The sequence below is a fragment of the Lemur catta genome, chromosome 1, assembly GCF_020740605.2.
Source record: "Lemur catta isolate mLemCat1 chromosome 1, mLemCat1.pri, whole genome shotgun sequence".
NCBI classification, from domain to species: domain Eukaryota; kingdom Metazoa; phylum Chordata; class Mammalia; order Primates; family Lemuridae; genus Lemur; species Lemur catta.
The window spans coordinates 284,812,562-284,826,819 of NC_059128.1; the positions used below are offsets into that span (position 1 = coordinate 284,812,562).

The following is a 14,258-nucleotide window of genomic DNA, read 5'->3' on the forward strand; positions in this document are numbered from 1 at the left end:
GAAAGAAATATATAAATCAAAATTCTGTGAAGACTATAATCCTAGCACTCTGGGAGGCTGAGCCAGGAGGATCACTGGAGTCCAGGAGTTTGAGGTTGCAGTGCACTGGGATGATGCCACCGCACTCTAGCCCAGGTATCAGAGTGAGACCCTGTCTCAAAACAAACAAAAAAAACAGGCAACACTAGATTACCCTATTTAAGAATGCATGCTTTTGTGGAAAAACAAAGAGAAGCAAGACAGGAATGCCCCTGTAAGCACAGACAGCGCTACCTTGGAGTTAGGGGCACAACGCTGTTCTCTCTGAAGCTGGTGACTTCCCTGCACCCGGGAGGTGATGTCTCTGTGAGAACTCACTGAGCTGAACATGTCTTTCCCTGAACTTTTCTCTACGTCAGTTATGTTCCACGCTAGTGAACAGTGTTAAAAGTTGTGCTGCAACAGTCCAGGCAGGTGGCTTGGACCAGAGCAGCAACTGTCCAAGTGGCACGATGGTGTTCTACTCTGCAGGTGGGATGGCAGGCTTGCTGATGAGGTGGATGTGGTCTTTGAGGAGAAAGAAGAATGGTCCCAGGTTTTTGACCCAAACAACTGAGTAAACGGTGATACACAAGGATGGAAAGGGAGGAGGAGCAAGTTCAAGGGAAAACCAGCAGTTCTAATTTAAACATATATTAAGGTTGAGATGTCTAGTACACAGACAAGCAAAGATGACAGGAAGGTGGTTGGAAAAGTGAGTCTGAAGCTCAAACGAAAGACTGACATTGGAGATATAAATTTGGGAGTTTTTTGCATCAAACACACGTAACCTCTCGGGACTGGTTGGGCCCCTCTGAAGCAGTATTTCCCGGGAAATATTTGGAAATGCGGCGTCATTTTTTGGCATCCACAATGACTGGTGAATGCTACTGCCATTTAGTTGAAAAGGGCCAGGAATGCTCAACATCCTGCCATAAACAAGGCGCACACAAAGAAAAACTATTTCACAGCTGCCATCACATCTGTTAAGAGACGCTGATCCAGGAACAAAGGTGCAGAAGACGGCCAAGCATGATTACCAGGCGTGTGCTAACACCGAGAAGGAAAAAGAGAGAGACAGCAGGAGACATTAAGGAGATGCCGGCAAAGCAGGACAAACAAGAGTGTTGACCCCAAAAGTCAAGTGCATTAACTTATTTCAAGGAGGGAGGAATCAAAGGGGAATGAGGTCAAGTGTCAGGAAGGCTAAGAGCCTTGGATTTCACAAGATACACCTGGATAGTCTCCCTTTATATCTCTTCATGGGCAGTGGACTGGGAGAAATAACCGAGGAACCCAATTTGCCAGGCTTTATACACCCAATCATTTGAAATGTCCAGGTTTTGTGTCTAAAGTCAAATCACCTAATTATAAGAAAAAGGTAACAGATTAAGGCAGATGGATTTTAAACTGCTAAATGGGCAGGAGCAGGGGAAAACACAGTGTTAGTGGGAAACACAGGAGGGTGCCTAAGAACAAAACACAGACGAGTTCTATTAATCGCTTTCTGGGACCATCATGAGGAGCCTGTGCCACGAAGAGCCGGGCGGATCCTGCACTTGGGGTCCCCTTTGGCACCTCCCCCTGTGGCAGCCTCCGGAGGGAGAGGGAAAGGGTGGTCTGAAAGCCGCAGCTCAGGACCTGCTCTTCTCCAAGGCGGACAGCGTGCGCGGCCCTCCCGCCGCATCGTGATTCAACAGCAGCCTCTGCTGGTCAACAGAGAACTGCAGGAAGTTAGCTCGGAGAATGGAGGGAATGCTTCTGGACTACACTTTCTTCCCAAACATACACACAAAAAGCCACATACGGTTTCATATGTTCACTGATAAAAATAAGTTCAAAAAAAGAAACAGATCTTGATATCATGGAAATTTTAAAAGACTACTCCTTGCCACTGATTCCTTGAGAATGCCAATTTGTTAAAAACTTATTTTTCTTAAAATAGTAGCTTAAAAATTGCCTCCAATGCAAAACGAAATATAAATTCAACCTCTGACCCAGCAATCCCATTTCTAGGAATCTATCCCATAGATACACTGGCAAAAATAAGAAAAGACATGTGCATAAGGCTATTTACTTCAGGATTGTTTGTAATAGCAAAAAACTGGAAAGGACCCAAACGTCTATCAGTAGGGACCCGTCAAATTATGACAATTTACCAATGCAGTACTTTGCGGCTGTGAATACCTCTATGTGCTAGCATAGAATGAATTCCAAGCCATATTATATGAAAAAAGCAAGGCTGAGAAAAGTGTGTAACTAAGGTCTTTAAAGAGGTAATAAAGATCACACGAGGTCATCAGAGTGGGCCCTAGTCCAGTCTGACTGGTGTCCTCGTAAGAGGAGATTAGAACAGAGAAGCCCAGAGGACAAGGGCACCAGAGGAAACCAGCCCGGCCACACCTGGATCTGGGACTTCCAGACTCCAGGCCTGTGAGGAAATAAATTTCTTTGGGTAAGACACACAGTTTGTGCTACTGCAGCCCTAGCTAACTAATATAGCATTCGAACGGGATTGCCAGTTGCAAATAATTTGCAAATAGACTTTGACCTTTATTTCACACCATATATAAACCTTTACTTGATGTAGATCACATAACTAAATATTAAGAGCTAAAAATATAAATCATCTAGAACAAATCATAGAAGAAAATCTTAGTGATCTGACATTTAGCAATGATTTCTTAAACACACAAAAGCAAGAACTATTTTAAAAGTCAATAAATCAGACCCCATAGAAATTAAAACAAACAAACAAATAAACCCTGCTCTTTAAAAGGCACTATCATAAAAATTAAAAGGCAAGCCACATGAGGTATTGTTCAATGGGTATGGCTTCGGCCACACAGAGTTCTAGAGATCTGCTGTACAATGAGCAGAGTTAATACTACAATGTACACTTAAAAACTGTTAAGAGGGTAGCGCTATGTGTTTACCACAATAAAAAAAAAAAAAGGAAAGCTGCAGGAAGAATATTTACAAGACAAATATCCAACGAAAGACTTGCATCCACATTACATAATGAACTCTTACAAGAAAATCAACACAATTAAAAAATGAGCAGATTCAGCCAGGTGCAGTGGTTCACGTCTGTAATCCTAGCACTGTGGGAGGCCGAGGCCGGAGGATTGCTCGAGGTCAGGAGTTCGAGACCAGCCTGAGCAAGAGCGAGACCCCGTCTCTACTAAAAAAAATTGAAAGAAATTAGCTGGACAACTAAAAAAATATATATATATAAACGCTAGCCAGGCAGGGTGGCACATATCTGTAGTCCCAGCTACTCAGGAGGCTGAGGCAGGAGGATCGCTTGAGCCCAGAACTTTGAGGCTGCTGTGAGCTAGGCTGACACCACAGCACTCTAGCCCAGACAACAGTGAGACTCTGTCTCAAAAAAAAAAAAAAAAAAGAGCAGATTCAAGACATTTCATCAAAAAAGACATGGATGGCAAATAAACACACAAAATGATGCTCAACATCACTAATCATTAGGGAAATGCAAATTAAAATCACCATAAGATACTGCTGCACACCCAACAGAATGGTTAACATTTTAAAAACTAACCATACCAAGTGTCAGCAAGAAGGTGGGCAACTGGAACTCTGCATACACGGCTAGTAGGAATGCGACGTGGTACAACCACTTGGGAAGAGAGCCTGGTGGTTTCTTTAAAAACTAAACATACACTTCACATGTGACCCAAGTGTTTACACAAGAGGAAGGACAGCCTGTATCCACAGAAAGACATGTACACAAATGCTCACAGCAGGTTTATTTGTAAAAGCCAAGAACCGAAAACAACCCGAATGTCCATAACAGGTAAACGTATACACAAACGGTAGCCTATCCACACAGTGGAATTGCTACTCCACAATAAAAAGGAATGAGCTACTACTGACACAAGCAGCAACACGGATGAATCCAAGCACACTCCTGCTGAGTGAGAGAAGTCTGATCAAAGAAAATGCGAAACAACCTACGGAAAGGCCAGCTACTGCCTGGGAACTGGGGCACAGAGGGCAGCTTCGAAGGATGAGGAATGTACTCGTCACCTTGCCTGCATTTCACAGGAATGCACGTCCACCAAAATTCGTCAGATTGCACACTTGAAATATTATGTCCATTTATCGTGTGTCAGTAATACCTCAAAGCTACTTTTTCTTAAAGGTGGCTGTGAAAGACAGACACCACAAAAGCTAAAAAGACAAAGCACAAACAGGGATAAAACAATTGTAATGCGTATCACCAACACAGGATTGGGGATACACAAAGGGATAGGGAATACATAAAGAACTCCTACACGTCAGTAAGGAAAAGACAGACAACTCACGTGAAGTTGGTAAAAGACATGACCAGACCTTTCACGAAGGAAAAGCCACGAATGGCCTATACACATGAAAGGATGCTCAGCCCCATTCATCGACACCGAGGTCCACGAGAAGACCCCAAGACACCACGCCATGCCCATCGGACCGGTAAAATGAAACACTGCGCACCACCGTGTCCCTGAACTTGACAAGCAATGGGAACTCTTCACTGCCGACGGTAACACACGCAGGACAACCACACTGAGAAACAGCTGGGCATTATCTAGTAAAGCCGATTATGTGCGTGCCCCAAATGCGTACCTTGTATGCATGTGCACTGAGACATATTCAACAACGTTCATAGCAGCATTATTTGTAAAAAATAAAAAATCAGAAATAATCTAAATGTTTACCAATAATGGAATGGATGAACGTTGGCTATTCATAAAATGGAATACTACTCGGCAGTGAAAACGAATGATGCTACAGTCACACCCTGCATAAGGACATTTCAGTAGAGGACAGACCGCATATACGAAGGTGGTCCCATATGTTAAAAGGGAGCTGAAACACTCCTATCGCCTAGTGATTAAGTCACAATGGCTTACAGTATTCACAACAGTAGGATGCTGTAGAGGTTTGTAGCTCAGGAGCAACAGGCGAGCCCATCTAGGTTCGGGTAAGTCACTCCAGACGGGCAGGTGACGATGCAGTCGCTGAACTACGTATTTCTCAGCATTTCTCAGAACGCAGCCCTGTCGTCAAGGGACACGTGACTGTACATGCTTCAACGTAAACGAATCTCACAAACAAGGCTGAGCAAAAGATCTGATTTGCAGAAGAACACATACTGTACAATTCCATTTCAATTAAGTTCAAAAGCAGGTAAAAGTGAACAGTATGTTGTTGAGAAATATGTAAAGAAAGATTGACACAAAATTCAGAAGGGCAGTAACTTCTGCTGGTAGTGGCAGAAGGATAAAGATTTCTAAGTTACTGTTAATGTTCTATTTGAGTATCATGGACATAGTCATTTTATTATTATTTAATCTGAACATATACTTTTATATACTTTTACATATACAATATATTTCACAATAAAAAATTTTTTTAAACCAAAAAGAAGCAACTACAGGGAAAGCAGACAGTCACAGGAAGGACAGACTTGGTCTGGTGGTTCGGGGAGGGCCCCTCCCTGAAAAGGGCGGGCACCGTGGTGAAGCCAGCCAGGGAAGGAAAGTGTCACCACAGCTTGAGGGCTAGGGGACAACTATGAGGCTGAGGTTGCAGGGCCAAGGCAGAGCCTTACTGGCCACCAAGGTCTCGGGTTTTTACAGTGACGAGGGCCCTGATCTCTGCTGTGCTGAGAGCAGAAGGCAGCAAGAGGAGGAGGAAGAGGAGCAGCCAGGAAGTCAGGCCAGAGGTGACAGTGGCTTGGGTGAGCAGGGAGTGGGGACGCTGGCATGCATTCTGCGGAGAGAACAACAGATTACCTGTGGGTATCAAAGAGAGGCAGCAAGGACGTTTCTGAAGTTTTTAACCCAAATAGCTGTGAGCGTGAGGCTGCCGTGGGAGACAGGGCAGGTGCAGGTGCAACGGCAGTGGGGAAGAGCCGGCCTCGGAGACACCCAAGTTTCAAGCTCCTGTTATTTAGGTTATTAAGTATGGAGTCTCGGATTTCCATAAGTACCAAGTTAGTTGATATCTCTGACATTTCACTTTGACACTTCTTATTTTTATTGTGAAGGTACATCCTCATCCTCTCAAATGCACGGTTTGGCTTGTGATCTCCTAGTTCTTTTTAGAACAATTTTTGTGAAATCATGGATAAGTCAAAAATTCATGTTATTTTCAAATATGAGTTCCATCACGGAACCAATGCAGCAGACAGCTCTAAATGTCTTTTTTTGTTTGTTTAGGGTCAGCCCTAAAACCTAAAATATCAACAAAGTGTACGGGAAGGATGTGGCTAATGAACACACAGTACGTCAATGGTTTGAGAAGTTTCCGTTCTGGTCATTTTAATCTTGAAAATAAGGCACGTGGGTGACCTGAGATCAAGGTAGATAATGATGAGCCGAAAGCTGTAGTGGAAGCGAATCCAGCTCAACCTGTGCGTGAATTAGCAGCAACGTTTGACATTACTATTCCAACAATATTGGACCATTTGAAACAAATCGGCAAGGTAAAGAAGCTGAATAGATGGGTTCCGCACGAATTAAATGTGTCAGAAGAGAAATCGTCTCAAAGCTTGCCTTTCTTTGCTGTCACAACATAAAGATGAACCACTTCTACACCGTATTGTTATGTGTGATGAAAAATAGATTCTTTTAGGTAATCACAAGTGTTCGGCACAATGGAAAAGGTGAAGTGCCGAAACACAGTCCAAAACCAAGCAGTCATTAAGAAAAGTTAGTGGTGTCTATTTGGTGGTCCAGCACTGGCATTATCCACTACGGCTTCATGAAACCTGGTCAATTGAGTACAGCAGATGTCTACTACAACCTTTGGATGAAATGATGAGGATGCTCGCAATTAAGCAGCCAAGATTGGTCACTAGAGACAGGCCAATCCTCTTGCAAGACAATGGTAGACCACATGTCACACAAACAATGCTGCTCAAACTACAGAGGGTGGACTCGGAAATTTTCTGTCATGCACCATATTCACCAGACCTTGCACCAACTGACTACCACTTCTTCCAGGCTTTAGACCACTTCTTGCAAAGAAATATATTCAATTCTAACAAGCTGTGGAAAATGCCTTTCTCAACTTCATCAACACTCGCTCTCCAGGCTTCTTTGCTGCTGGCATAAACAAGCTATTGTTAAGATGGCAAAACTCTGTCGATAGTTCAGGTGCATGATTTGATTAATTGTACTGCTTCTTGTTTGAGATATAATAAACTACACTTTTGATTCAAAATCATACGTTTCCTATTTAATGACCTAATAGCTACTGTACTGGGTTAAATAGTGTCCTCTCAAAATTCAAGTCCACCCAGATCTGTGAACATGACGTTATTCGGAAATGGGGTCTTTGCAGATGTAATGTAATCAGGTTAAAATGAGGGCATGCTGACCAGGCAGGCGCTAAACTAGTGACTGGGATGGCTGTAGAATGGGGACGTCTCAACTCTTCGCTTCTTCTACATTTTTTAAGAGACGAGGTCTCGCTGTGTCATGCAGGCTGGAGTGCAGTGGTGCGATCAGAACTCACCATAACCTCAAACTCCTGGGCTTAAGAGATTCTCCTGCCTCAGCCTTCCAAAGTGCTGGGATTACAGGTGTGCACCACCGTGCCCAGCCTCTGGTTTTCTTATAAGAGGTAAATTTGAACAGCAACACCCAGAGGGAAGATGGCCACGTGAAGATGGAAGCAGAGACTGAAGTCATGCTACCACAAGCCAAGGAACTCCAAGGAATGCCAAGGACTGCCAGCAACCAGCAGAAGCCGGGCGAGGCGAGGAAGGACTCTCCCCTAGCGCCCACAGAAGGAATGTGGTCCTGCCCACACCTTGCCTTTGGACTCTGGCCAGAGCTGTGAGGGACTGCACTTCTGTTGTGTTAAACCCCCTGTGGTGGCACATGTGTGACAGCCCCAGGACACTCACACCTGACCCACCTGGGACACTCCTGGGAAGGGCCGCGTCATGTGGAAAGATAAAACATCAAGAAAAGACAGCAGTTTAGGATATTTGGGTTCTTTCCTGGCTCTGATTTTCCCCCTTTTCTGAACCTAGGCAAATCATTTTGCCTGTTACTCAACTTCCTGCAAAATCTATAAAATTAGGGAGGCTGAGCAGAATCATACCCAAGGTCCTACCACCTCTAAATTCCTGCAGTTCCATTTGGGAATTAGTATTCCCAGATAAAATAAAGTATGCCTGATCATCTGCCCAAAGCTATCTAACCCCGTTCCACAGAGGTGGATTCTGCAAAGCCTGCCTTCATGCTGGGATGCGCTACTTTAAAATACATCAGGAGGACAAACTAGATGAAAAGACACAAGAAACACTGACTGGAATTTCATCACATTAGTAAGATACAGAAAAAAAATCCCCTTAATAACACACTGTATTCATTCTATCACTGTTCTGACAAATTAGCACAAACTTAGTGGCTTAAAGCAGTAACTATTGGTGATCTCATAGTTTCCATGTGTCAGAAGTCTGGGCGCAGCTGGTTCTCTAAGGCTCACAAGGGCAAAATCAAGGGCTTGGCAGGTGCCGCTGCTCCAAGTTCACTGAGGCTGTCGGCAGAACTGGGTTCCACGCAGCTGCAGGACCGAGGCTCCTGGGGCTGTTCTCAGCTTCCTGACGCAGCCCGACTTCCTTAGCGCGTGGCCCCGTCTTCCATCCCCACAGCTAGCATGGCAGGTGGCTCCCTGTCACACCTGAAATCTCTTGTGACCCTCTCTCACCTTCACCTCCTGCTTTTGGGCCTCATGAGGTTATTAGACCCACCCAGATAATCTCCCTCTCTTAAAATCAGCTGATTAGTACCCTTAATTACCCCTCCCAAGCGGCGCCACGCAGTGCCAGTGTGTGAATCCTCAGGGCACCGGATCTTAGGGAGGCACCCTCAGAGTTCCGCCTTCCACACAGACTCTAAAATACACACGTTAACACGTACAACACAGCAGCTCTGGAAGTCAACCGTGACTGAAGTTTTATCACTACAAACTAATTGACAATGTGGTTGTAATAATGGATGAGGCTTTCATAAGGATGGTAAAAGGAGGAAAAAAATCTCTGCTAATGTAAACATCCTTAGGAAATACGAGTTCAGCAGCGCAGACTGGCCGGAAGCAGCAGCCTGAACTTAATTCTCGACACAGGGGCTTAACCGTTTCCTTCTCTATAAAAATGAGAAAAGGCCTGCTCAGTCTAGAAACAGACACAGAAACACAGACCACGATATCAAAAACTGGCAGGAGTTCACCTGTCTGACACCAGCCAGGTTTCCCATGAGGAGCAGAGGTAACAGTCCCTCCACACCCAAGCTCTGTTCAGAGGGCGGAAGCCGTCAGCAGGGACATGGAGACACATCTGCCAAAGCCTGACAAACGGAGCCAAGCGAGGCCTTGAAGGGCGTCCTCACACACGATCACCTAATAGCAGAAACTGTCACGGAAGACTGCCAAAGCCACAACCTTGTACAAAGATGCTTCTCTGAAGACATCTTCCCAGCAAGTGCCCCATCAACCTCAGACTGATGCCACCTTGTTACTTAGTTCATAGTCAAGGATCATTTTAAAGCAACTTATGTAACCTTCACCATTTTACTCTAAAAGCCCTGCCTTCCTGTGCCTCCCTGACCATGCCCATGGCCTGCCACAGCCTGCGTCTCCCGGCTTTGCAAGTTCCTGCTCACTCCCGAATAAATTCTTATTTTTAGAGAACCTCCCTGTTTGTTATTTAGGTTGACAAGAGTGAACCAGCTCGACCACTGGCCCTCAAAGAAGTACCTCTTAAATGTATAAATACACAGGCACACCTCAGAGACAGCGCAGGTTTCATTCCAGACCACTGCAATAAAGCAAGTCACATGAAGTTTTTGGTTTTACAGTAGTCTATTAAGTGTGCAATAGCATTATGTCTAAAAACACAATATCAATACTTTAACTAAAAAAGTATTTGCCAAAAATATGCTTTTTATTGCTAAAAAAAAATGCTAACAATCATCTGAGCCCTCAGCAAGTCATAATCATTCTACCGGTGGAGGGTCTTGCCTCAATACCAATGGCTGCTGAATGATTGGGGTGGTGGCTGCTGAAGCCTGGGGTGGCTGTGGCAATTTCTTTTTTTCTTTTTTTGAGATAGGGTCTCGCTCTTGCGGGCTAGAGGGCAGCACCATCATAGCTCACTGCAACCTCAACTCCAGGGCTCAAGCGATCCTCCTGCCTCAGCCTCTCGAGTAGCTGGGACTATACAGGTACATGACACCATACCCAATTAAATTTTTTAAAAAAATTTTGTAGAGGTGGGGTCTCACTATGTTGCCCAGGCTGGTCTCAAATTCCTGGGCCCAAGTGATCCTCCTGCCCTGGCCTCCCAAAATGCTGAGAGTACAGGCTTGAGCAGCCATGCCTGGCCAGTTTCTTAAAATAAGACAACAATGAAGTTTGCCCCACCAACTGACTCTTACTTGCACAAAAGATTTCTCTGTAGCATGCAATGCTCTTTAATAGCATTTTACCTTCAACAGAACTTCTTTCAGTATTGGACTCAATCCCTGCCACTGCTTTATGAACTAAGTTTATAGAACGTTCTAAATCCTTTGTTGTCATTGCAACAATGTTTACAGCATCTTCATCAGGAGTAGATTCCATCTCAAGAAACCACTTTGTTCACCCATAAGAATCGACTCCTCAACTGTTAAAGTTTTATCACAAGACTGTAGCAATTCAGTCCCGTGTGCCGGTCCCACTTCTCTTGCTATTTCTACCACACATGCAGCTGTTTCTTCCAGCGAAGTCTTGAACCCTCTCAAAGTCATCCATGAGGGCTGACATCAACTACTCCCAAACTCCTGTTAATGTCGATATTTTGACCTTCTCCCATGAATCACAAATGTTCTTAAAGACATCTAGAATGGTAAACCCTCTCCAGAGGATTTTCAATTTACTTTGCCCAGACAGTAATACATCAGAGGAATCACAACCTATGGCAGCTACAGCCGTACAAAATGTTCTCTCTTAAATAATAAGACTTGAAAATCAAAATTACTCCTTGATCCATAGGCTAAACAATGGATGTTGTGTTGGCAGGCATAAAAACAATTTTCATCTCCTTAAACATTTCCATTAGAGCTCTTGGGTGACTAGGTGCATTGTCAATGAGCACTTATATTTTGAAAGAAATCTCTCAACAGTGGGCTTAAAATATTCACTAAACCATGCTGTAAATAGATATGCTGTCAACAAGGCTTTGTTGTTCCATTTCTAGAGTACAAGCAGAGTAGATTTAGCATCATTCTTAAGGACGCTATGATTTTCAGGATAATAGAGGTGCACTGGCTTCAACTTATAGTCACCAGCTGTATTAACCTCTAACAAGACAGTCAGCCTGTCCTTTGAAGCTTTGAAACCAGGCATTGATTTCTCTCTAGCTATGAAAATCCTGGACGACATCTTCTTCCAACACTGTAAAAGGCTGTTCCGCTTACATGGAAAATCTGTTAGTGTGGCCACCTTCATCGATGATCTTAGCCACATCTTCTGGATAACTTGCTGCAGCTTCCATATCAGCACTTGCTATTTCACCTTGCACTTTTATGTTATGGAGATGCTAACTTCCAACTTTTCTTCTGTAGCTTCCTCACCTCTCTCAGCCTTCACAGATTTAAAGAAAGTTAACGTCTTGCTCTGAATTAGGCTTTGCCTTAAGAGAATGTTGTGGCTGGTTTGATCTTCTGTCCAGACCACTCAAACTTCCTCCACACCAGCAATAAGGCTGTGTCCCTTTCGTATCATTCATGTGTTCACTGGAGGAGCACTTTTAATTTTCTTGAAGAACTTTTCCTTTGCATTCACAACTTAGCTGACTGGAGCAAGAGGCCTAGCTTTTGGCCTATCTCAGCTTTCAACATGCCTTCCTGACTAAGCTGACTCATTTCTAGCTTTTAAATTAGAGTGAGTGGCGCGTAACTCTTCCTCTCACTTAAACACCTAGAGCCCACAGTAGGGTTATTAATTGGGTTAATTTCAATATTGTTGTGTCTCAGGGAATAGGGAGGCCTGAGGAGAGGGAGAGAGGGGAATGACAGGTCAGCGAAGCAGTCAGAACACACACATTTATTAAGTTCACCATCTTATATGGGGGAAGTTTGTGGCACCAAAACAAGTACAATGGTAACATCAAAGATCACTTATCACAGAGCACCACTATAATAATAAAGTTGGAAATACTGCAAGAACTACCAAAATGTGAAACAGAGACACAAAGTAAGTACGTGCTGTTGGAAAAATAGTGCCACTAAGATTTGTCAACTCAGCGTTGCCACAAACCTTTGATTTGTAAAAAAACACAGTATCTGTGAAGTACAATGCAGCAAAGCACAATAAATAAGGTATGTCTGTATGTCCCTACTTTAGAGGACAGGAGGTGGCAAGCATCGTTTGAACATTTACAGCAGGCCCTCCGACGCCACAGGTTCTGAAGCCATGGATTCAACCAACCTTGCATCAATATTCAGAAAAAATAAAAAATGACCATACAACACTAAAAAATAATACAAGTAAAAAAGTACAGTATAGCTACTACTTACGGGGCATGTACATTGTATTAGGAATTATAAGTAATCTAGAGATGGTTTAAAGGTTGGGGAGGATGTCATAGGTTATACGCAAACACTATGCCATTCTGTATCACGGACATGAAGCAACTGTGGATTTCAGTATCCATGAGAGGTCCTGACACCAATCCCTGCAAATACCAGGAGAAAGACTACTGTGTTTTAAAAAACGTGTATTTGTAACGCTTTGGTTTGCACATCAGGTATCTCACTAAGCACTTCACCTGCAGTAACAACTTTAATCTTTGCAGATGAGCAAACTGCAGAGGTCAACAGAGGCGGCCAACGTCAAAGAGCTAATAAGCAGAGGCACCTTCTGAGGACAGTTCTTTGGCTCCAGGACCCCGCTCTTAACCACAACCAAGTTACCATCTTGTCTCCAGGTTTCCAGCACTTTCAAACACAACGGCATCCCAAAACTTCTCACAGCACCTCTTCAAAGTGAGAATTCACCGTAAAAGGATAGGTGCTAAGTGTTCCTAGCTTCTCATTTTTCCCTTTGCTTTCCCCAGATGATAGCAACATTTACTGGCTAGGAAAAACACTAACGCCGTTTTCTGAACACTGCCTAGGAAAAGTGACAGGTGGCACTGCTCAAAAACCCTGTTCCTTTACTAGAGAGAAAACCAAAGTCTGGCCTTCCGCCTCACTATGACCACAATGGGCGTTTCCTCTCTGAACGCAGACACCCGCTCTCCCGTCACTTCTCGGCGGGCACTCCAGGCCTTCCTCCCCAACCTCTCGCCGCAAGTTCGCGGGCTACAATTCGGAGTCCTCTACGACCAAGGCAGTCCAGAACACACCGAAAAACAAAACAAAAAACTTCAAAGGTTTAATTTAATCGTTTAAGCATTCTAAACCAACACAGTGCTAGCGCCTTTTTGGCTTGAGGGTCTCTCTTTACAGTTCACCCGTCAAAGCGGCGGCGGCGGCCACGGGAGAGCGCACAGAGCGGGCTCCCCGTCGCGACCCCGCGGGCCGGAACCGAGACCCTCGGCCCGAGCCGGGACGCGCGGCGGGGCGGCGGCTCGGACCCGACAGGCAGGCGGGGCCGCGGCCGGCTCCTCCGCGGGGCGCACGGCGGCCGCCGGGACGCGCCGGGCTCCGAGCGGGGACGCGGGAGGGCAGCCTGGGGCCCCCGGACTCACGTTTGTACTCGGCCATCAGCCTCTTGAGCGCCGTCCCCGCCATAGCCCGGCAACAGCTGCGCCCGCGGGCCTCGCCTCATCCGCGCCCGTCGCTCCCGCCCCGACGCCGGGGGCTGCTTCCGGGTCGCCGTCGCGCGCACGGAAGCCTCTCCGGGGCGGGGCGCGCATGCGCAGTCGCCGCGGTATGCGCGCGGGCGGCGGGAGCGAAGTTGACCGCCGAGGGCCTGGCCGGGGTTGGCGCAGTCCCGGCAACGCCGGAGGCCTCAGGGCCCGGGTCTTGTGGAGGCTTCGAGCCGGCGAGTGTGTCCGCCCACTGCCCGGGGGCGGGCGGCACGGGGGAGGGGCTGCACACCGCGCCGGACCCCGCACGACCGCGGCAGGCCCGCACTGAGCGCCCCGACGCCCCTGCTCAGGTGTCTGGCTCGGAAAAGTGGCCAAGTTGGTGGTCGTGATGCTTTCACTCCGTGTTGGTGCGGCACAGCGGTAGTTC

At 45.7% G+C, this 14,258-nt stretch overlaps 1 protein-coding gene across 1 annotated transcript in view; it reads right to left on the minus strand.

Moving 5' to 3' along the window:
- The window catches only part of UBE2G2 (ubiquitin conjugating enzyme E2 G2), a 36,795-nt gene extending 22,900 nt beyond the window's left edge, over nucleotides 1-13,895 (minus strand). Inside the window, exon 1 of the mRNA XM_045540825.1 lies at nucleotides 13,769-13,895. Coding sequence (XP_045396781.1) covers nucleotides 13,769-13,811 — 43 coding nt within the window. The 5' untranslated portion in view covers nucleotides 13,812-13,895. The remainder of the gene's footprint in view (nucleotides 1-13,768) is intronic.
- Nucleotides 13,896-14,258: the final 363 nt, after the last annotated feature.